The 21960-nt window shown below is 43.7% G+C and overlaps 1 protein-coding gene across 3 annotated transcripts in view; it reads right to left on the bottom strand.

The window, feature by feature from the left end:
• Positions 1-21960, bottom strand: part of Abcb4 (ATP binding cassette subfamily B member 4) — a 215940-nt gene that overhangs the window by 81575 nt on the left and 112405 nt on the right. For 2 of the 3 annotated variants that reach the window (XM_032907036.1, XM_032907035.1), the window contains 5 exons: positions 21457-21597; positions 19398-19554; positions 17476-17673; positions 9008-9214; positions 6370-6516 (listed from right to left, as the gene is read on the bottom strand). In XM_032907036.1, coding sequence (XP_032762927.1) covers positions 6370-6516; positions 9008-9214; positions 17476-17673; positions 19398-19554; positions 21457-21597 — 850 coding nt within the window. Of the gene's footprint in view, positions 1-4325; positions 4914-6369; positions 6517-9007; positions 9215-17475; positions 17674-19397; positions 19555-21456; positions 21598-21960 lie in introns of those variants that run through there. The other variant, XM_032907037.1, reaches the window with a different exon arrangement.

Raw genomic sequence — 21960 nt, 5'->3', positions numbered from 1 at the left:
GCATTCACATTTTGATCATCCGTCTTGAGTTTCATTTGTTCTAGGATCTAGGGTAATTCAAGCATTTGGGCTAATAGCCACTTATCAGTGAGTGCATACCATGTATGTCTTTCTGTGATTGGGTTAGCTCACCAGGATGATATTTTCCAGTTCCAACCATTTGCCTATTTAATTTCATAAAGTCGTTGTTTTTGATAGCTGAGTAATATTCCATTGTAGTAGATGTACCACATTTTCTGTATCCATTCCTCTGTTGAAGGGCATCTGGGTTCTTTCCAGCTTCTGGCTATTATAAATAAGGCTGCGATGAACATAGTGGAGCAATGTCTTTTTTATATGTTGGGGCATCTTTTGGGTATATGCCCAAGAGAGGTAGAGCTGGTGTTTTTCATTCAGTAGAGTATTGTGAGGTCTCCATGCATTTGTATTTTTTACTGCCTCTTCTGCTGATTTCTGGTTGCGTTTAATGGTGGTAATTGTTCTTACTTCATTTCACTAAAGTTTATTGAGGTTTGTTTTGTTGCATAGTATAAGAAATACTCTGGAAAATGTCCCATGTGCTGACGAAAAGTTTATTCTGCAGCTGTTTGGTGAACAGTTCTGTAAGCTGCTTTCAGATTCTGCTGGTCTACAGCTACAAAGTTTCTTGGCCATTTTTTCCTTTTTGGTTTGGTTTGATGTGGGCAGTAAAATAGGGTGTTGCAGACTCATTATTGTTTCTTAGAGCACATAGCTAATAATGTTTGCCTTATATTGCTACATGAGGTGAACATAGTTGTCATATCTCATCCTGTGGCCCTTGGAGTGTTACCTCATGACCCTCCTGTCCCTTGCGGTTCTGTCTTTATGTCTGCTTTGTACAAATGGACCTAGCCCAGGGTGCTTTTGTTGATTATGTGTATAGATATCTTTGTACACCGTTTCACTTAGGGAACACTTTTCTTTTTCTCTTTATTGAACAGATCTGTGTCTTTCACTTCTAACAATTTAGTCCATTACATTCAGTTAGAAATGACCTAAAAAGGTTTACTCCTGCTTAGTTAATTCTGTGGGCCATGTAATGGATGAGACAATAAAAACGTGTTTGTCATTCTTTTGATTTACAAAATTTTCATCCCTTATATTTCTTTCGCTCCCCTCTCTTCCTCTCTCATTGACACAGGATCCTACTATGTAGCTAGTGGGGGTCAGGAATTGATGATCCTCTGGCCTCCATCTTCTGATGGCTAGAGTTTGAGACTTATGCTCCCTTCCCTGGTTTAAGTAGCTCCCAGGTGTTCTTCCAGGTGTATTTTGTAAGGCTCCTCTGGAGGTGATGAACTCTCTCCGCATTGGCTTGTCTTAGGGTTTTACTTTTATTCCGTATTCTCTTGGCCTGTAATAATTCTGCTAAGAAGCTGCTGCTATTCTAATACCCTGGGTGATGGGCAGGGCTTAGCTTAACCCTTAGACACGGCTTAGGACTTTTCACTAGCTCCTCTTTTTGTATCCGTTTTTCTTACCCTTCTGACAGGTTGACTAGTAAACCGTGGCCTGCATTCTTCTTGTTGTTGGTATTGTCTAAGCTCCACCCCCACAGCTACCAGGCCGCAGCCAGGTATGCTCCGCCCCACAGTTGCCTAGCAACAGCCAGCTGGCCTGACCCTGTGAAAGTGGGCTGCTTGCCCTCTCTTACTCCTCTCTTACTCTTTGTTCTTACTCTGCTCTTGCCTCCTTCCCCTTCCTACCCCCTCCACGTGCCCATTGGCCGGCCGCCTTTCCGCTCTTCTACTCTTCTCTCATTAAACCTCTCCACATGGAACCGTGGTGGTGGGATGTGTTCTGTCTCGGCACGGACCGAAATTCGAAAACCTAACATTGGTGCTGAAACCCGGATCGAACCAGGAACCCTAATACTTATCATGTCAACTTGGGGACCTACTGTGCTCCGGATGCGTAACCAAGAGAAGAGAGAGTTTCTGTTTTATTTGCCTGTTCTCTCTTCCATCTTTAGGTTCTGTAAAAACAGGAATCCACTCCCTGGAGAGTGGGCTCAGCCGAGAAGCAATGGCCTTGATCCAATCAGGCTCACACCTCCTCTCCCCTCCTCTCCCTGTCCCTTCATTTTGCCTCCCCAGGGCAGACACTTCCAGGAGAGGGACAGGCTTATCTTGGAAGCCCATTTTACTCAGAATTCAGTCTGTTGTAAATTAATATATAAGATTTATAGGGATTTAAGGACTCCTAAAGTTGAAAACAATTGACTAGGGTTGGGGTGTCAGCAGTCTGAGCACATTCCCCAATGCAGAATTCCTGAAGCTGGCCCGCCCCTGCCACCTAATTCTCTTTGTCTTCTTTTGTCGACTGTCCCCAAGTATCCCTTTATCTTGCTGTGGGAGTCCTGAGCTGTTGGTGGCCACCGCTTATTTTATGTTTCATGGCCTGTTTGGGGGCCCTTGGTGCTAATCTGACTAACCTGGAGAAATCACAGTGCAGACTACCAGAAGCTTTCTGAACTGGGCTACAAACCTGTCCCTCCTGACCTTGGGGAAGGTGCTGGTATCTACTATTATGGGGTCTCTGGGACTTTGCTACACACTCTCTTCCCTGATGTGGGGCCTCAGCTGGGGAACAAGGATCACAATTTGTTGGCATGTTTTCTCCTACTCCCTGGGTTTCTACCCTAGGTCTCTGGGTTGTGCAGCTTCCTGCTTCTCCCTTGCTGCCACCTTCACTCTGACCAGTACCACTCACGCCAGAATGCAGCTCCGGACTGCTTCTCTGTGGAGGCGAGGCAAGTTCTAGGTTCTCATTTGGCCATCTGGCCTGCTGTCCAGCTTAGCTTTGTAAAAGATTACACGCTATGCTAATTGGTGACTGCAATGAAAGCATTAACGCTTTTTATTTCATTTTAAAGAAACTCTCTTACGTTAAGATAAATAGATTTGATTTCTGTTTCTTTAAGGCACAGTTTTATTGTATCCTAGACTGGCTTGAGACTTGCTTTGCAGCAGGGGTGGCCTTCAACTCAAGATCCTCCTGCCTCAGCGCCTGGAGTCCTAGAATTACAGGTACGTGCCATAATGCTCAACTATTGTTAACATTAAAGCTGTACACTTTTTGATATTATAGGCAATCTTAACTAAATTTCAAGAATTGATATTGCTATCTTGAAGCATGTGCTCACTTAAAACACCTGCTATGTTAGCATTTAAGTAAACCAGTATCACAATAAATATACCCTCTTTATCAGGAAGTTACTAAACTTTTGTTTTGTTTTGTTTTTCAACACATGGTTTCTCTGCGTAGCCCTGGCTATCCTGGAACTTGCTATGTAAACTAGGCTGAACCAGTATATTTTTTTTATTATTGAAATTTGCACATTTTTTTGTCATGCAATTCTTGTTGGGAATGGCTTGATCGTATAGCATTTGCTCATAGATTTCTTTTTTTTTTTTAAAAGATTTGTTTGTTTATCATATATGAGTACACTGTAGCTGTCCTCAGACATACCAGACGAGGACATCAGATCTCACTACAGATGGTTGTGAGCCAATATGTGGTTGCTGGGATTTGAACTCAGGACCTCTGGAAGAGTAGTCAGTGCTCCCAACCACTGAGCCATCTCTTCAGCCCACCTTGATTTCTCTCTCTCTCTCTCTCTCTCTCTCTCTCTCTCTCTCTCTCTTTTTTTTTTTTCCGGAGCTGGGGACAGAACCCAGGGCCTTGCACTTGCTAGGCAAGTGCTCTACCACTGAGCTAAATCCCCAACCCCTCCCACCTTGATTTCTTTGTACGAGCATTTTATGTATCGAGGATAACATTTACCCTAATAAATATGTCCCCGGAGCTTGTGATCCTCACTCCCATTTACTGTGTCAGTGCTAAGCTTTTTGAGATGTTCTCTTGTTTGTATCATGATGGGTTGAGAATCATGCATATTTTAAACATCTCTAGTCAGGTAGGCCAGCTTTGGAAGAGACCAAGTACTAGAAACAATGGAGAATCAAGGAGTAATTAAACTTATAAACTTATAAAAGCATTGGGATCCCTGAAGGGCTCTTTTGTAGAGCAATACAAAACATTTAAGGTGCATGTGAGCAATGTATACTTCATAACTGAACCTCATTTCACTTCCCACTAACTGGGTGCTGGGTTTGTAACGGTTCAGTGGGCAAGTCCAAGAAGCAGCTATACAGTGGCTTTGTGCAGAAAGGCATCCCAAATGGAAATTACTTAAATTACTTAACCATCTCACCAAAAAAAAAAAAAAAAAAAAAAAAAAAAATCAAGAGGTTCTTAAAACCCACTTTCCCTGAAAGCTGAACTTATTTACGGCACTCTACTTGGAAGAATAGATAAATTCAGATGTACAACAGATGACTCCAATTATATGAAAATTTAATTTTTATAGGCAATTTAAAAAAATAGTACTTTTTACAGCCTTTATGATCATTTAAGGGAGTAGGGTGGAAATAAAAAAAGACTGAAACAAAACTACACATTTCTTTTTAAAAAAAAAACTATATGTTCTCTTGAATCACATAATACAATTAAAAAATGTGGCCCTGTTTAATGATTTTTTTTCAATTTCGGTTCATTTAATTATGAAGTCTCTGAAGGCTTCTTGTCTTGATGAAATTACCTTTAACAGTGCTCACCTTTTAACTTTGGTTACATGCCATGTTTGAACACCAATATTAGAAATACTTAGCACCTCAAATACTCCCAGCTCATGAGCGCTTTGCTCCAGCCTGAACCATCGAGAAATAGATGCCTTTCTGGGCCAGCAGCTGCTGGTGGGTGCCGTGCTCCTTGACCTGGCCGTTCTGAATCACCACGATCAAGTCTGCGTTCTGGATGGTGGACAGGCGGTGCGCGATCACAATGCAGGTGCGGCCTTCCCTGGCTTTGTCCAGAGCTTCCTGGACGACCTGTTTCACAATCGCACCAAAGAGTTAATGATGGAAACGGCCCTCTTCCCACAGATCCCCCTCCATAACCAGACCCAGGATTTTCCCACTCTGTCCTTCTTCAGTTGTGTTGTAAAAACTACTAGGACTCTATCTTATGGAACCCAGAATGCTTGGTACCACGTGAACGAAGAGCAGCCTGTGCTGGCAGGGGTGAGGAGAGAGAGCCTCTCGGGAGCTGGCAGGAGTGAGAACTGGGACATCCACTGTGGAAATCAGCGTGGGAGATCCTCACAGCAAAGACAGAAACATACTCATACCTGCGCCTGCGCATGTCCCTAACGGTTCCGACTCACCACCGTAGCTATTAGCATATCTGAGTTTATATGTTGTTTATAAACTACGCTAGGGAGCCAGGCTAGATGCACAAGAACAGATGGATGAAGAAGGAAAATGTGGAACACGTACACGACAAAGCTTTATTCTGCCATAAGGGAGAAGGAAAGTGGGATTGGAGATAGCATGTTAAAAGATATAAAGCAGACCCAGAAAGACCAACGCCGCTTGTTTTCGGAATTTCTATTTAAAGGTATATATGACATAAAGGTAGAAGGGAGATTCTGTGGTGCTTGTAAAGGTTCAAAGGGAGAAGAGGAGAAGAACAGAGGATAGCAAGGTGTGAGGAAAACATATTGTTTGTTTTCTTTCTAGGTGTGACAATAGCTAGATACGCTTTACATATAAAATACATCTATCTTTAGTGTGAAAATAGAAAGGGAACCATTTGGTGGGATGATGGATGGAGGAAGGTAATCAGGATGTAAATATGAACAAAGTAAATGATTAAAAATGTATAAAATTTAACAAAGTCCTTATTTTGTACAATAAAAAAATTAACAAACAGTTAAAAAAAAAAACCAGTGGTATAAGTGAACTGTAACATAGACTTTAGAGACTAAGGGGTCTACCACATCAGGAAAGAAAAAGAGTGAGTTTAGATTAGATCTGAGACAGAAGGTATCTAATATTAAGGTAAGGCTGTAAATACCCAATCATTTAAAAACACTCATTGTGCCTTGCCACATAACACAGGAAGCTGGGGCACCAGACAAAGCCATCACAGGACGCAGAAAACATCTCTTGACCATCTGCCTTTCAGATAGCTCATCTCTTTCTCAAGCTGGAAGGCAGCAGCAGTGGCCTCTTAGGGCACTGTCAGACTCCGACCATCTCACCTTGAGCTCCTCATAGGCTACAGAGCTGTTGCCTGCAGGAGCAGACTGACGCCAGCATGCGGACTGTGGGTGGAGCACGGAGGAAAACACAGGGTTCATGACTAATCTGCCTCTCATCACTGGAGGTCTCCTAAGTGCCAGCGGCAGACATGTTTAAGCTCCACTGGGAGCCACCATGAGCAACAGCTGTTGGAGCAGTGTCCTCTACTAAGGCAGAGAAAGAGCCCGACTTAAGTCCTCACCTTTTCACTCTCCGTATCCAGAGCTGAAGTCGCTTCATCCAGAAGTAAGATGTGAGGCTGTCTGACGAGGGCGCGCGCGATGGCGATGCGCTGCTTCTGCCCGCCCGACAGCTGAGTCCCTTTGTCTCCCACTCTGGTGTTGTATTTCTGTGAACGGAAGTTGGTTGTTAGGAAGACAGAGCTGACGGCAAACTGCAAACACAGTTCGATCACGGCAAATAGGATAATTAGATAAATTTAGTCTCGGAGGCTAAAAATAGGCTTCCGGGAAGCTAAACAAATCAGGAAAAGGTTCTAATTGGGAGGCTTAATGGTTCTTTTTTTGAAAACAGATATTTGGGCTCGAAAATTATATGCTTTAGTGTAAATAAACCCAGCTTTCTTTGTTCAAGAATACGGCAAGTCCATTATCTTCCATTTCCTGGCTTTTATATTTGAAACAAAGATTGGTGGGAGAAAGGAAATGATTGGAACAGCTGCACACAAAAACAGAAACATCTTGTCACCAGCAGGTGACACCCTCTGTGTGATTAAATCAGGCAAAGAAATCCTTAGGAAATTCCTCTCTCTCTCTCTCTCTCTCTCTCTCTCTGGCTCGCTCGCTCGCTCTCTCTCTCTCCCTCTCCCTCTCTGTATTTCTATTTACATTTAAACTATTTTAATGTGTCAAGGAATTCCACCAAGCTTAAAACAGACCGTTCTTTATGCAAGTCTAGAGTTTTTAAAAAATCATTTCCCTATCATCTCAACAGCAGAGAACTGTCACAAATTATTATATACAATGACAAAGTCACGGGCCAAAAGATGGCATAACATCAGAAAGCAGGAGAGGATGCTACAGCATGTGTAATGCAAGCCTGTGGCAGATTAGAATTACTCACACATACAGCTCTGATTCATGTGACTTTGACTGTGAAAGCCATGTTCTCTATAAGGCTGCCATTTTTATTTATTTTGTTTGGCAGTTCCAGTTCTATGGTGGGCAGAACAAGGCCTGCGTCTGTGGTGGGGATGGAAAGATGCTTGAAACAGGCTCCTGAGCGACTGCTGCCCCAGCATACAGCACATTGATGTGTCCTGCCTCGGGTGAGTGCAGGGCTACCAGACCACAGTGATCGGTGACCTTTAGGGAGCAGAGAAGATGGTGCTATTAACTCTGTAGGCGGGAGGAGGACACAGGCTGCGGCAGAGTAAGGTGGGGTCTAGGACTAACCACCCAGAAGCAGATGCTTAGACCATGGGGCTTAGTGACAGAGAGATGGATCGGGAATCCAGAAAAGCAGGTCCCGTGGAAGATGGTTATTCTGCTGTGTCTTCTATTCTGTCATCTGGGACTTAAATATCAAATTTCTGGGCTTGACTGACATGTTTTTGTTCTCTTTTTTTCCTCCTTCAGAAGAGCTAATCTAGACACTGAAAAATCTGTTATTCTACCAACTTCTAGGGTGAAGATTCAGACTTTGACAAGCGGTGAATCTCATTAGTGAAGGGGTCTGTAGGCTTGTACTTTGAGTAGTCCAACCTCAAAAGTCAACCACCCATGGCTGGACTACACCGAGTAGAGCAAGGGGACAGATCTCCTTCCAGGTCATGTGCTCAGGGGGAGCAGTTATCTGTGGAAGGACCACATGACAAGGGATAACTTGGGAAGAGATAGGGCCACTGTTCACGCCATCCTTGCCTGCAAGGCATCACCTTCCATGCTGGTTTGGGGCCATCAAATCTTATTCTACAGAGGTCCTATCATGTAATAGTAACTTAAGTGGTAATAATGGAAGAAAGTATAGTATTTGGGTAAGACTTGGGGCTAGAGAGATAGCTCAGTAGTTAAAAGTACTGGCTGCTCTTTAGAGGACCCAGATAAATTTCCAGAACATACATGGTAGCTTACAACTGTCTATAACTCCCATCCCATGATATCCGAAGCCTTCTGGCTTCTCTAGACACCAGGCCTGAATGTGGTATACAGGCACACATGCAGGTAAAACAACCGGATACATAAGATAAAAACAATAAAATTTAAATAACTAAAAGAGGTTAACATAGAGCCAGAAGTCCTATTTATCAAACTCACTGGAGGAATGAGAGGACGTTCACAGGACAATAACCTAGGGAACATTTTAATAACCAATTTCATAAGTACAGCCTGGGGCCCACAAAACACAATGGTAAGAAATTGTACAATACCACCGTCTTCTCAATGACTCAGCCCTAATTAGAGAGGCCTGTATCTGGCATCGATCCAGCTGTCAGCCTGGAGTAAGTCCAGAATGAGGTTTGATGCTTGTAAAAGGAGCTGCAAAGCGGTGGATGAAAGGAAAATGAAGAATGGGGATAAATGGACAGGGCTGCTCCAGGAGACACAGATATCCTGGACCTTCGCTCAGACTTGAAGGAAGGGGATTATCTGCCTGAAGGGGTGGGGCCTCCAGTCTAGAAGCTGTAGATCCATACCAGGCCTCTTCCTAGACAGTTCCTGAATAAATGTGACACTTTGCTCCTGCCTCCCAGGACTCACAGGATCAGGTAAACTTAACACCTTGCAGACAGGGGAGATGTGGCCGGATCTGTGTATACATGTGGATATGTTTTGGCTGCTAACTTTTCTTTGGTCATCCTAATCCGGAGAGAGACATACCTCAGGCAGTGAGTCGATGAACTGGTGGATGTTGGCCTCCTTGGCCGCCCTCACGATCTCCTCATGAGACACGATGCGGCTGTTGTCTCCGTAGGCGATGTTCTCGGCGATGCTGCAGTCAAACAGGATGGGCTCCTGGGACACAATGCCCAGATGGGCGCGGAGCCACTGGACGTTGAGTTGCTTTATTTCTTTGCCATCTAGAAACTGAAAGCGAGGGTTCACGGATCAGCTTCAGGACCAGCATCATTCAGACTTAGCAAAAATCACCACCATTACTTCATACTTTACAACTGGGGCTGCCACGAGAGGAAAGAAGTCTTGCTCACTTGACCTTGGAGGTTTAAGGTTTGTTCAAGAACACCATAACCGTACACTCTAAGGAAGTACCCATTTCTCATGTTTCAACCCTGTTTTTTTCATTTACATAGTAATAAGCAGAAAATTGACCTTCCTTCCAAAAATATCCATGTCCCAGTCCCTCGAAACTGTGAACATATATTGGCAAACAGGCATTGAAGTAGCATATTGAATCATGTGCATACATTAGTATGCTACTAACTGGCTAACTCTAAAAACACAGTGATTGTCCCCATTGTCTTGGGGTAGCCCATGTATTCCTGGAGTTCTTAACTGTGCAAAGGGGACAGGAACAGGCTACCCTGAGGTGTGTGGCATGAAAAGACTGGGCCAGCTACTGCTGGCTTTGGAGATGGAGGAAGGGGCCCTGACTTAGGCAAAGCAGAGCAGGCCGTCTCTTGTGGTCCCAAGAAGGTATGCTACACCGTGGCCATTTGTATGTTAGCACAGTGAGAGCTACTGGAAAGGCTCAAAAGCTTACAGCAGTGTGTGTGTGTGTGTGTGTGTGTGTGTGTGTGTGTGTGTGTGATGCAGGATGGACAGATAGACAAGAATATAGAAGGATTCATGGTATATTCAACACTGAGCCAAGAGTAGGAAAGAAAAGACCACCTTCCTCCTCCTACATCACTGGTTCTAACCTATGGGTCATGACCGTGTAGGGGTTGAGCAATGTTTTCACAGGGGTTGCCACTGGAAAACACAGATATTTATATTACAATTCATAACAGTAGCAGAATTGCAGTTATGAAGTAGCAACAAGAATAATGTTGTGGTTGGGAGTCACCACAATGAGAGGTACTGTATCAAAGGGTCACAGCATTAGGAAGATTGAGAACCAATGAGTTAGACGCACAGGAGCGAGGGAGGCCCCTGCATAGATTTACTGATAAAATCCTTTTCTGATACAGGTATGCCGACTAAACAGATCTCATTTGTGAGAGAAAAAAAAAGGCATTCGAATGAGGGAGCTGTTAATGGCTTCTAAAGAAGACCCCAGTACCCCAGCTCTGGATAGCCAAATAATGATGCTAAGGGTGAACTGGCTCCTATATGTTTTCTGCATGCCTTCTGAGGTGCTGTGCCTCTAGGACAGCACTGGCCAGAGCGAGGATAGAACTCTGCCGTGGGGATGCATTTCTACTTGCGAGACTGGCAGTTACAAGGATGGAAGGCATACTATGACCTTGCTGAGGCTAACTAAGCTCTGTTGCCATGGAAACCACTCTGGGCATCTACTCTCCTAGCTTCCTAAACATTTGAGTAAGTCAAAGTCCAGAATAAAGGGTGGAGATAGGCAGTGAGAATCACGAAAGCCCGTGACAGGCACGGTAGCACAAGCCTACTACCCCAACGCTAAGGTGGTTGAGGCGACCGCTGGAAGGTCGCGTCATCCTCAGCTACATGCCGAGTTCTAGATACCAGTGTGAACTGTAGAGCACGGCTCTGTCTCCAAACAAACACCCAAGCAAGGAATCCATATTAGACCACAGCTATGCTAGAATGAGGGAGGATCGCATCTTAGAAGTGGAAATCTGAAGACATAGTCCTTAAAGAAGTTAATTCTGTGTCTATATCCCTGGGAGCAAAACATGTTATCTCACAGGCAAGTCTGAATGGTTCCTGTAAGTTTTAAGGAATTCGTACATTTCACCAGATACAATAAAACTTTTGGCCCTAATTATAACTGTAAAACGCACAGGTTTGGGAACTACTTAAAGCCATGCTGGTTGAAGAATCCGTCCCCTAAGAAACACGCGTTTGGAAGCCCAGAATATGAAATGCTTTCAAGTACAGCTTCTGTGGTAGATGCACACCAGTGGTCTGATGGAAGATCCGGAAATTCTGGAGAATTCATGAAAATGGCTCACAAGACCCAAGCCCAAGGGAAGGTCTATGTAGGGAAGTAAAACTTGGTAAGGAATAATGTAAGGCTAGTCAAGGTAATTAGCTCTTTCTACTATTACAGTCCCCAACAACTACTGCTCACTAGTGCAGTAACTGAGGGCTGCATGTGGATTATTTGCAATGTATGTACTCTGAAATTAAGAAAAGATATCAAGAACTAAAAATATTTTAGGTTCTGAGATAAGCAAAATGCACATACTCTCTCCTTTGTCTTCACACCTCTTAGGGTCACTGTCACCCTCACTGTGGTGCATGGGATAGACTGGAGAGGGAGAAAGGCAAGGCCAGGAGCACTCACGTTAATAAAAGCCAGGCTGTAGGGCTTTCAAGTATACATAAATACTGGCTGTTCAACAGCATTCTGCGTGGGAGGGAGGCCAAGCTACAACCAGGAAGCTCTCCCTCGTAAGTCAGTTGCTAAGAAAGGAAGAGTCCTCAATCTAAGACTTTGGTATCCAGATTTTGTTACTACTATTTTTTTAACTGCATTTGAAATACTCCTTTTCTGCTCCACTATGTTCATAGCAGCCTTATTTATAATAGCCAGAAGCTGGAAAGAACCCAGATGTCCTTCAACAGATGAATGGATACAGAAAATGTGGTACATCTACACAATGGAGTATTACTCAGCTATTAAAAACAATGACTTTATGAAATTCATAGACAAATGGTTGGAACTGGAAAATATCATCCTGAGTGAGGTAACCCAGTCACAGAAAAACACACATGGTATGCACTTATTGATAAGTGGATATTAGCCCAAAAGCTCGAATTAGCCAAGATGCAATCCACAGACAACATGAAGCTCAGGAGGAAGACCAAACTGTGGATACATCAGTCCTTCTTAAAAGGGTGAATGAAATACTCACGGGAGGAAATACAGGGACAAAGAGTGGAGCAGAGACTGAAGGAAAGACCATCCAGAGACTGCCCCATCTGGGGATCTGTCCCACATGCTGCCACCAAACCCAGTCACTATTGCTGATACCAAGAAGTGCTTGCTGACAGGAGCCTGACATGGATGTCTCCTGAGAGACTCTGCCAGAGCCTTACTGAAACAAATTAAGATGCTTTCAGTTAACCATCACACTGAGCACGCGAACACCAATGGAGGAGATAGAGAAAGGACTGAAGGAGCTGAAGGGGTTTGCAACCCCCTAAAAAGAACAATAGTATCAACCAACCAGACCCTAGAGCTCCCAGGGACTAAACCACCAACCAGTGAGTACACATGGACACACCCATGGCTCCAGCCGCATATGTAGCAGAGGATGGCACTGTCTGGCATCAAAGGAGAAGCCCTTGGTCCTGTGAAGGTTTGTTTCCCCAGTGTAGGGGAATGCCAGGGTGTTGAGGTGAGAGTGGGTGGATGTGAGGGGGAGCATCCCCATAGGAGCAGGGGGAAGGGAGATGGAAGAGGGGGGGACCAGGAAAGAGGATAACATTTGAAATTTAAATCCATACATTATCCAATTAGAAAAAATATTTCTTTTTTATTAGAATGTATTACCTATATTACTACTGTCCCTTTTTGCCATAATAGTTTATCTTCTACTTTGATTTCTTTTTTATAGTATACCTAACTTCTACACACAAGAGAAAATCCAGTTTATATAACTTAACACTTGGCTCTCCACAGAACACTTCTATAAGCGGGCAGTGGGGATGTTCAGGTGGGACTCGATGTAACAGAGCAACTAAAGTTGAGGGCAGGTAGGGAAGTGAGGAGCTAAGAGTATTGATAAGGGCGGGGAGATAAGTGGCGCCTAGCAATTGTGTCAAAAGGCAAGTTGAAATTGAATAACTGTCGTCGTGCGTGCGTGCGTGCGTGCGTCGCGTGCGTGCGTCGTGCGTGCGTCCGCGTCATGTGTGTGTGTGTGTGTTTGTTTTTCATCCTCGGATCCAATATTCTCTGGGCAGGGCTTGGTAATGCAGTCTGTTCCTGGAGCTTAGATGTGGTAGCAAAAGCTACATGCTACGGGTGACACCCTTTAGTAGTTTTCTAGCTTTCTAGGATATTGTAATTGCAATATGCACTAAAGTTTGAAAGCCACCCCCTCAGGTCAAGGTCCTGAGAAGCATGATGCAAAGCTTACTGTCGGCCATAAGAGTTTCCTGATTCCGGTGTGGTCCTCTAAGTCAAGTCCTCTTTTCAGTTCTTAAGACCAAATGATGGTCAACTGCACAATCATTTTCCACAGCAGTAAGAAGTAACTTTTGAGTTACCTATTAACACTAACAGAGTCACTAAGGGTCACTTAGAAACTAAAATGAACACATTGATCTACTGGGGATGCTTCTGCAAGGAGGCTGGCTGCTAGGAACCACATGCTGGCATCTTAAGGCTCTACTACAATTCACAGAAGATGATAACGGGTATTCCTGGGGTGAACAAGAATACATTAGTTTCAGTGTCTTGAGACATCACTGTACTAATTAACCAACCTTTACTTTCATATTCTTTGTGTGTCTAGCTTTACATATTAAGGACCAAAAAGTCAGTGGCTGGAGAGATGATGGCTCAGTGGTTAAGAGCACTCACTGCTCTTCGGAAGATCCTGAGTTCAATTCTGAGTACCCATAATGCATCTCACACCTGTCTGTTACCGGGAGTGCAGATGTACATGCAAGTACCCATATACATAAAATTCACAAATAAATAAATAAGTCTTAGAACAAACAAACAAACAAACAAACAAACAGGCTCGAGACTCCTTCCCCGACTCCCTGTTTTTGGAAGCACACTTGATTCCACCTGTGAACATTACTGTGTAAAATTTGGGAGGCAGACAGCAACTCTCATTTAGCAGGAGTAGGCTGGTGGTGGGGTGGAAGATGGGAGTTCCTCCAACATCCGGAACAAGCTTGGTCTTATAGATGAGGAACAGCTATAACACTGACATAATTCCCTGCAATGTCTGGGTCATAGACTGCAGCAACAGTGCAAATGGGAATCCATGGGAATCCAGCCTTCATTGAGTTCACTCATTCAGCTCAACAAAGAGTGAGCTCTCCTTTTATTGAATCTCTTGGACTTCTGTTTCCTGTACTGAACTGAACCAAATCTTGTCTGTGTTGCAGATTATGCTCTCCTGATGTTTAGGCTTTTACAGAACCATCATTGTTCCTTACGTAACGATTTTACCATTTACTAAAGTTACAGTAAAGAATGGGATCTACGTCTGCACAAGGACATGTCATTGTGTCGTCCCTTAAGGAATCACCTAGCCAAGAGAGCACCCCTAAGGAAGATGAGTTCATGTGAAGCCATGCTAAAAAGATAGGAGGAATAAATATTCTGTAATGAATATTCCCCCCTCCCCCCGAATCTCTGCCTTTGGTGCAGTTGCTTCAGAGCTACCTTTTTGACTCAGAAATATGTAACTTTTCCTTTTTTTTATTTATAATTGTGTTTTCAAATACCATCTAGAACCCAAGTATGTTTTCTCTGGGGCTTTTTCACTCTTTCTATATAGCTTCCCACCTATCTTGTGGCTGTTTGTCTGCCATGGGCTGACCTCCATGCTGAGTTAACTCAACTGGCATGGCCTTTTCCCTTTCTCTTCTCCAACTTTCTCCTCTGAGAAGCTGCAAGTGTACATCTTGTTTACCTTGGGAGAATGCCCCACCCAACTAGGAAGTTATTGTGACTATAATAAGATGCTATGAGATTTCAAAATCTTTCTTAAAATATAACAAAATGTGATAAACTGTTACTTCTGCTAGATTCCACTTTAACTGACCTGCTTGCTACACTGTACTTCCAAGCACAACCCACATTACCTCTTGCAATAAGTACAAGTTGTGTGGCTCTTTAGTATGCAAACCCTACACAGCCATTAAGAGCTGGCTCCAGGTCTCCTTTCTCTAATCAAACTCATACAAGTGTATTTTCCATCTTCCCAGTTAAGTCACCATATGCTGTTCCTTTTAATTGTACTTTTACACGCTGTTTAATAAAAGCTCATTGAGGACATTACTCAAAGTTCTTGTGGTTGACACTCTCTCCTCTAATTGCTTTGAAAGCGCCAAACCTTAACCACTACACAACCATGGAAGCTTCTAATTGCTTTAAATATAGCAAATACCTTTTAGAAGAGTGGTTGTCAACCTTCCTAATTCTGTGACCCTTTGATACTACTCCTCACGTTGTAGTGACCCCCAACCATAAAATTATTTCATTGCTACTTCATAACTGTAATCTTGCTACTGTTATAGATATTATGAATCATAATATAAATATAAAATAAATATAAATATGGTATGTGACCCCCAAAGGGGTCTCGAAACTGTTGAAATTGTTGTTTTAGAGTTCTGTTCTCAAATTTTAACAAAACTTAAAGCATTGAATCGAACTCCAAAAAAGAAAATCACTTTTTCATAGAGTAAAAAGATGCAAAGCATTTATAACTTACAGAATAAACTTCATATGCTGGTCGGTTTTGTGTTAGTTTGACACAAACTAGAGTCATCAGAGAGGAGGAATCTCAACTGAGGAAATGTGTCATGAGACCCAGCTATAAGGCATTTTCTTACTTAATGATCGATGGAGGAGGACCCAGCCCATGGTGGGTAGTGCTATCCCTGGGGTTCTGTTAGAAATCAGACTGAGCAAGCCACAGGAAACAAGGCTGTAAGCAGAACCTCTCCATGGCCTCTGCATCGGCTCTCGCTTCCAGGATTCTATTCTGTTTAACTTCCTGTCCTGACTTCCTTCAATGGTGAACAGTGCTGTGCATGTGTAAGCTGAATAAACCCTTTCCTCCCTAACTTGGTCTTTTTTTGGCCATGGTATCTCATTGCAGCAATATGAACCCTAACTAAGCCACTGAGTAAAGTATGATTGTTTTGAATAATTATGGTGTAGAAGTTTTAAAAGCCATGGGTATCAGATTGAAAAGTCTCCATTCATCCTCATCCTTTAGGGTAGTCAGGATCCCTTGGAGCTGATGGGAATCAATGTTCGGGTCATTGTCTTATCTCTGCAGTGGCTATAAGTGGCTCTATGGATAGCTTAATGCATACAGAATAACAATTTCCTGCTCTAAGTTGTCTCTTTGCACTCTTTTCCCTCTATCTCACTACATTTCCTTAAATTCGCAGCCAAAACATGCTTCAGTTTCCTCCTTTTAAAATTATTTATTTTATTGGAGCTGGGGAATACCAGTACATGCCTTTAATCCCAGCACTTGAGTGGCAAAGGCAGATGTATGTCTGTGAGTTCAAGGCCAGCCTGGTCTACAGAGCTAGTTCCTGGACAGCCACGGTTTTACACACACACACACACACACACACACACACACACACACACACACACACAACACACACACACACACACACACACACCCAAACTCTGTCACAAATAAATAATAAATAAATAAGTAAGTAAATAAATAAATAAAGGACTTTTTTTTTTACTTAATTTGTTTTTATGTATGCATGTGCCTTGGTGTTTATAAGTGTACCATGAGCACACAGGAGGACAAACAGGTCAAAAGAGGGGTTGGATTCCCCTGTCGATGGAGTTATAGCTGGTTGTGAACCACCCTGTGGGTGCTTGGAACTGAACCCAGATCCTCTGCAAGAGCCGCGAGCAGCCCTGACTGCTGAGCCCTCTCCTCAGGCCTCCAGATTCCTCCGTTTTGAAGTTGTTATCTCAAATGTCCCCTACTCTGCTGTTGTTCTTACCTCTTTCACTGTCAGCTGCTTCACATTTCCCTAAATCTCCATGTTTCCTCCTTAGCTTCCTTCAGACCCGCCAAGCTGTTTGCTGAAGTAGGAAGTGCTGGAAAAGCTCACTGATTTGGCCCCTCAGATCGCCTTGTCTTCTCAGTTCTCAACTCATCCAGCACCGTCCCCCATCCTCGTTGGCATCTCCTTCTTGAAACATAGTAAGTGGCTTTAATCTCCTTGCCACTCCTACACCCCTTTTCTATTTCTCAAGCTACTCTAACACTTGATGCCTTTCTCATGCAAGGGCGATGGGTGGAAAGTAGGCTCCTGTGAAGGAAAACAGGCACACTGTGGTGGAGAAGGTGTCTGGGGCAGATGGAGCACCGCAGACACCAAACTATAGCTATAGGATGCTTCTCAATGGGGTTATTATTTAAAGACATGGGGAGAAATGTGTCAAGAGTCAATAATATCCAGGCATTTGGATGATGAAAACTAAGATGATCTGAATACAAAAATATGCTCACCACTGTTCCGGCCATGGGGTCATAGAAGCGCTCGAGCAGCTGGACCACTGTACTCTTCCCGCAGCCACTGCTGCCCACCAGGGCGAGCGTCTGCCCCTTCTTCACCTCGAAGCTCAGTCCCTGAAGCACTGGGATGTTGGGTCGGGTGGGATAGTTGAACTTGACTCCATTAAATTTCACATTTCCTTCTAACCAATTCTAGAGTGAGAATAGCAATAGCTTATTTGATTATGGCAATATTGGAAACACGGAGTTAGAGCTGAGCCTAACTCCCTACAGCTGCCAGGGGAGGCAGATCAAAAGGACCCACCTTTCCCTGGCTGCCAGGGCCGTTGTTAAGCACTGCTAAGTGCTGTTAGTTCTGTGCTGAGTACTCATTAAGTCTTTACTGTACTCGGCCTTTGCACAAATGTCTAAAAGGGTCCAAAAATGGACTGTTTGACAGGCCCTCCCCTTGTCTGGCTTCCTTGAGCAGAAGGTTGCCAGCTGAGCTGCCTGAACTGCCCTCATGTAGACATTCATGGTTGCACTGAACCCACCATGAATGTCAGAAGAAAATAGCATTGTAGTTACAGCCACTTGGGGCAAAGGCGCACTTTCAATGGGGGAAGGCATTATTTCCACTATGACTGTTAGAGTAGCTTGCTGTGGAAGTCACAAGGACGTCACCAGCAAGCACTGGTGGCCCAGCAACAGGCCCATCATTAGTGTCAATATAATCTTGATATGTAGACCTTTGCTTGCTACTTTTCCTCTCTCTCATCAATACAGTGACTAAGCTGACCACGCAAAGGAGAGACGGCAGCAGCACCAGTGGAGCAATGGCTGGCATGCCAGTGAAGGGTAACTGAAGAGAATTCCAGTCAATGACATGCATGGGAAGTGGAGGGAGAGATGATAAAGACTGTGAAGAGTTACAGATGAGAAACTCTAGGCTCCCATTGTTGGAAGAACTGCAAAGCTTTAAGGACCAAAGTTCTGACACCCTAGGCTTAAGACCTGGAATGCTGACTGCTACAGGAGCTGAGGGTCCTAACACTGGAGCTCTCCCCAAGAGCAAGTAGTGCCCTCGCAGCTCAGTGCTGCTGGTCAATGAGAGCTATAACACTTTCAAATGACCAAGGCAGTTGGTGATTAGAGCCTAGAGTGATAAACCCCTAACATAGCACCTAGTAGCCACAGTCTCTGGCTTCTAAAGTCTGGAGTAGGCTCCCCAGCTCTCAAGGCTCAGAGCTTGAGAGCTCTGAGTTCATAGAGTTCAGTCCCCTATGACTTAAGCACGAAAGGGCTTAGGATTCCTAAAAATAAGAGTTCTGACCACCATGTTCACGGAGAGCAAAAAGACCCCAGCCACGTAGTTAGTAACGAATGCAGTAAAATTCTACTACGAACTCTGAAATGAAGCTAACCTTCCTTTCACAAGTCTAGAATTTAATAGACTCTAAAAGAATCAGTGCCTTGGCCACCGACATGCTTCAGTGGGTAGCGACTGAACATGACAACTTGAGTTCCAACACGGGATCCCCGTGTTGGAAGTAGAGAACTAACTCCTGAAGTTGTCCTCTCTCCTGTGACAAGCTAACATTCACACACACACATATAACTAAATAAAAACGAAAATTTAAAAGGTCTTAAGAAAAAAGAGAGAGTCGACGTGTTTACAAGGCGGCGTTAACAGCATCCAATGCATAACACGGATGCAATGAAGCTTGCCTATGAAGAGGACAGTATTCTCACCTCTCTGTAACCATCATGTAAAAGTATTGGGTTTTAATATACATCAGTACTCAATGAAATAAACCCAAGGCCTAGAAATTTACATCACCATCAATATAAGAAAAGGCAAAATTTCATTAACTTTCTTCTTCCACTAATTTTTTCCATGGGGTTAGCAGGTCATGCAAGTGAATAAACGAACTCACAGGCTTCAAGCCCTCCGTGCTGTAGCTGTCAATCTCGGGGATTTTCTCAATGATCCCGATGATGTGGGATGCCGAGACTTTGGCCTTCGCATAGTCAGGAGCGAATGAACTGGTATTCCCTGCTGCCATGGCACCAAAGACAACAGCAGAAAATACCCTGAGAAACAAAAGAAAGAAAAAAAAATATAAGCATACAGTCATGGCCGCTGTCATGGAAGCGAGCTGTCATGTCTGTATCCAGGAGCAGGATGCTGGGTGATCACTGCTCTTACTAAAGAAACATCATACAGAGGAACTATGAGGACACCACCATGGCCGTCCCTCTCTGAGCCAGCTTTGACCTGGTAGCTCTCACCACCCACATTGCTCTATTGGTAATTTTCCTTGGGTACAGCAGAAGGTGAAGAACAACAGCCCAGGGTTGGTCTGATTCACCCAAAGTCTAGTCCTCCATGGAGGGAAGAATGTGGCAGTCTTTGGCAACCTTGCATGCATTCTCTGCTTTACTGTCAGTAGGAGCCCTTTAGAAAGAGGCCGCCTGGCTTCCCTGTGGGCTCCTGTTACCAGGAGTGGATTAGAATAACTGGATCAATGGCTGTGGGTTTCAGACCAAAAATGGAAGGATACCCTCACCTGCTCCTCCCGAGGCAGGCCAGGCTCCACTCCAGCCTCCCAGATCCCAGAGACGATGCCTGAAGTCTCCCATCTTTGTCCCTTGCCACATACCAATGTCTAGCAGTTGTGACAAACTACTCACATTCATTGTCAAAGTCCTCTAAGTGATGTTTCCCTTTATGTATTCAAGACCTGGTTTGATTTTAAATGAGACACTCTTCCTGAAACGCATAGCAGTGTGGCTGGATACAAAATACCCAGTTCTTTCATTTCTCATCTCTCCTTTCTCTCTCTCATTTCTCCTTTCCTCTCTGTCTCTTTCTCTTTCTCTCTCTCTCTCTTCTCTCTCTCTCCCTCTCTCTCTCTCTCTCTCTCTCTCTCTCTCTCTCTCTCTCACCTTTGTAAACACCTCTGTTTAAAATATGAAGTGTGTTTCCAACCCTTTGAATCTAGGTTTGCTTTGTGACTTATTTCTATCAGCAAGATAGAGTGGAGTCACTGCCATTGGCCGATGTCTAAGACTCAGGAGGTTTCCTATGCTTAGTAAGCTTGTTCGTTTTCTTTTGTATGTTCTTTCTCTCCTCCCCAACTCCTTCCCTCCCTCCCACTACTACAAGGTTGCTTCAGACACAGAGGTCAACTCTTACTCCCTAGCCACCTACCTCTTCCTGTAACACTAACTCAGATCAGTACAGCTGACTTATGCACAACATAAATGTTTTTACTTCCATGTCACTGAGGCTTGGTGGCTGGGTGTGAGAACATAGTCTCACAAAGCCTATGAAATGTGTGACAAGCATCTCCCTACTTATCATGTCTTGCAGCTGCTAAGATACGTTTGCATTTGTGACACGGCTTTCACAGTACAGATTGGAAAGAACCTTAGAGAGATCAAGTGTAGTTGTCAATGTTTACGCCTGAACACACCCCCTAAATTGGCCTGCACCTCTGTTTTAATGGGTGCCATGTTTGATTAAGTCTATTGCTAACCTAATTTTAAAACAGGGGAGAATCTTTATCTTCCTTACCCATCATTCAAAAGCCCTTGCTTTTCACCATATATATTGCATATACATTTTATTTTGTCATAGTAAACAGTGGAACCAGCATAATACCTGACAGTATTTTAGAACACTAGGAACCCACCACTTCCTTTTCTTGGGCCTCTATACACATGCTAAAGGGATATACTGCAATTTTTAAAATTACAACTAAAAAACGCACATGATGGTTAATTTTCCTCATGTATCATTTAGATGTGTGGGATTTATTTTTAAAGTAGCCACTCCTCACAAGGTTTCTTTGGCAGTCACTAATTAAATAGATTTTTATACATCTAAGATTTTTAAATCCATGGCTGGCGTGTCAGCAAATTTCATTGCTTCAAAGACTTGGAATAAATCAATATATCAAATATTTATCTATTTAGGAAATCAATACTTACAACATAACATTTTCAAACGTCATGAGTTCTCGTGCCACCAAGTAGGCACCGAACCGGAAAGAAGCAGCATAGGAGAAATATATCATGGCCTGGGTGAAGGCGAAGGTAATTCCAAAGACGTGCGCTTTCTTCAAAGCATTTCTGGGAAGAAGACAATCCAATTTCACTCCATTGCTCAGTCATTCAAGCAGCTTATGGTGGGGTCGGCAGTGAGGCACGCAGGCGTGGCATGTGCTATGCACTCCATTTAAGGAATTCAGCTGGAGTCCCTTTTGTTTAACTGTGTGAATTTGGGGAACTGCCTTGTCTCTGAGACTCAGTGCTGTCTTCCTCTTTAGTGCAGGTTATTACATCTCAGTGGGTTGATGGAACCCTGAGAAGAGCCTGCTTTACATTAGCAAATGAATGGCCCTTGCCTGTCCCGCACTGTGGGACACACAGCACAGGTGTCCTGTAGAGGAGGACACCTCACAACACATCTCCCCTGCCCGCTCAAGCTGTGGG

Source organism: Rattus rattus, chromosome 6 (genome assembly GCF_011064425.1).
Source record: "Rattus rattus isolate New Zealand chromosome 6, Rrattus_CSIRO_v1, whole genome shotgun sequence".
Lineage (NCBI taxonomy): Eukaryota > Metazoa > Chordata > Mammalia > Rodentia > Muridae > Rattus > Rattus rattus.
This window is presented reverse-complemented; position numbering and strand designations above follow the sequence as displayed.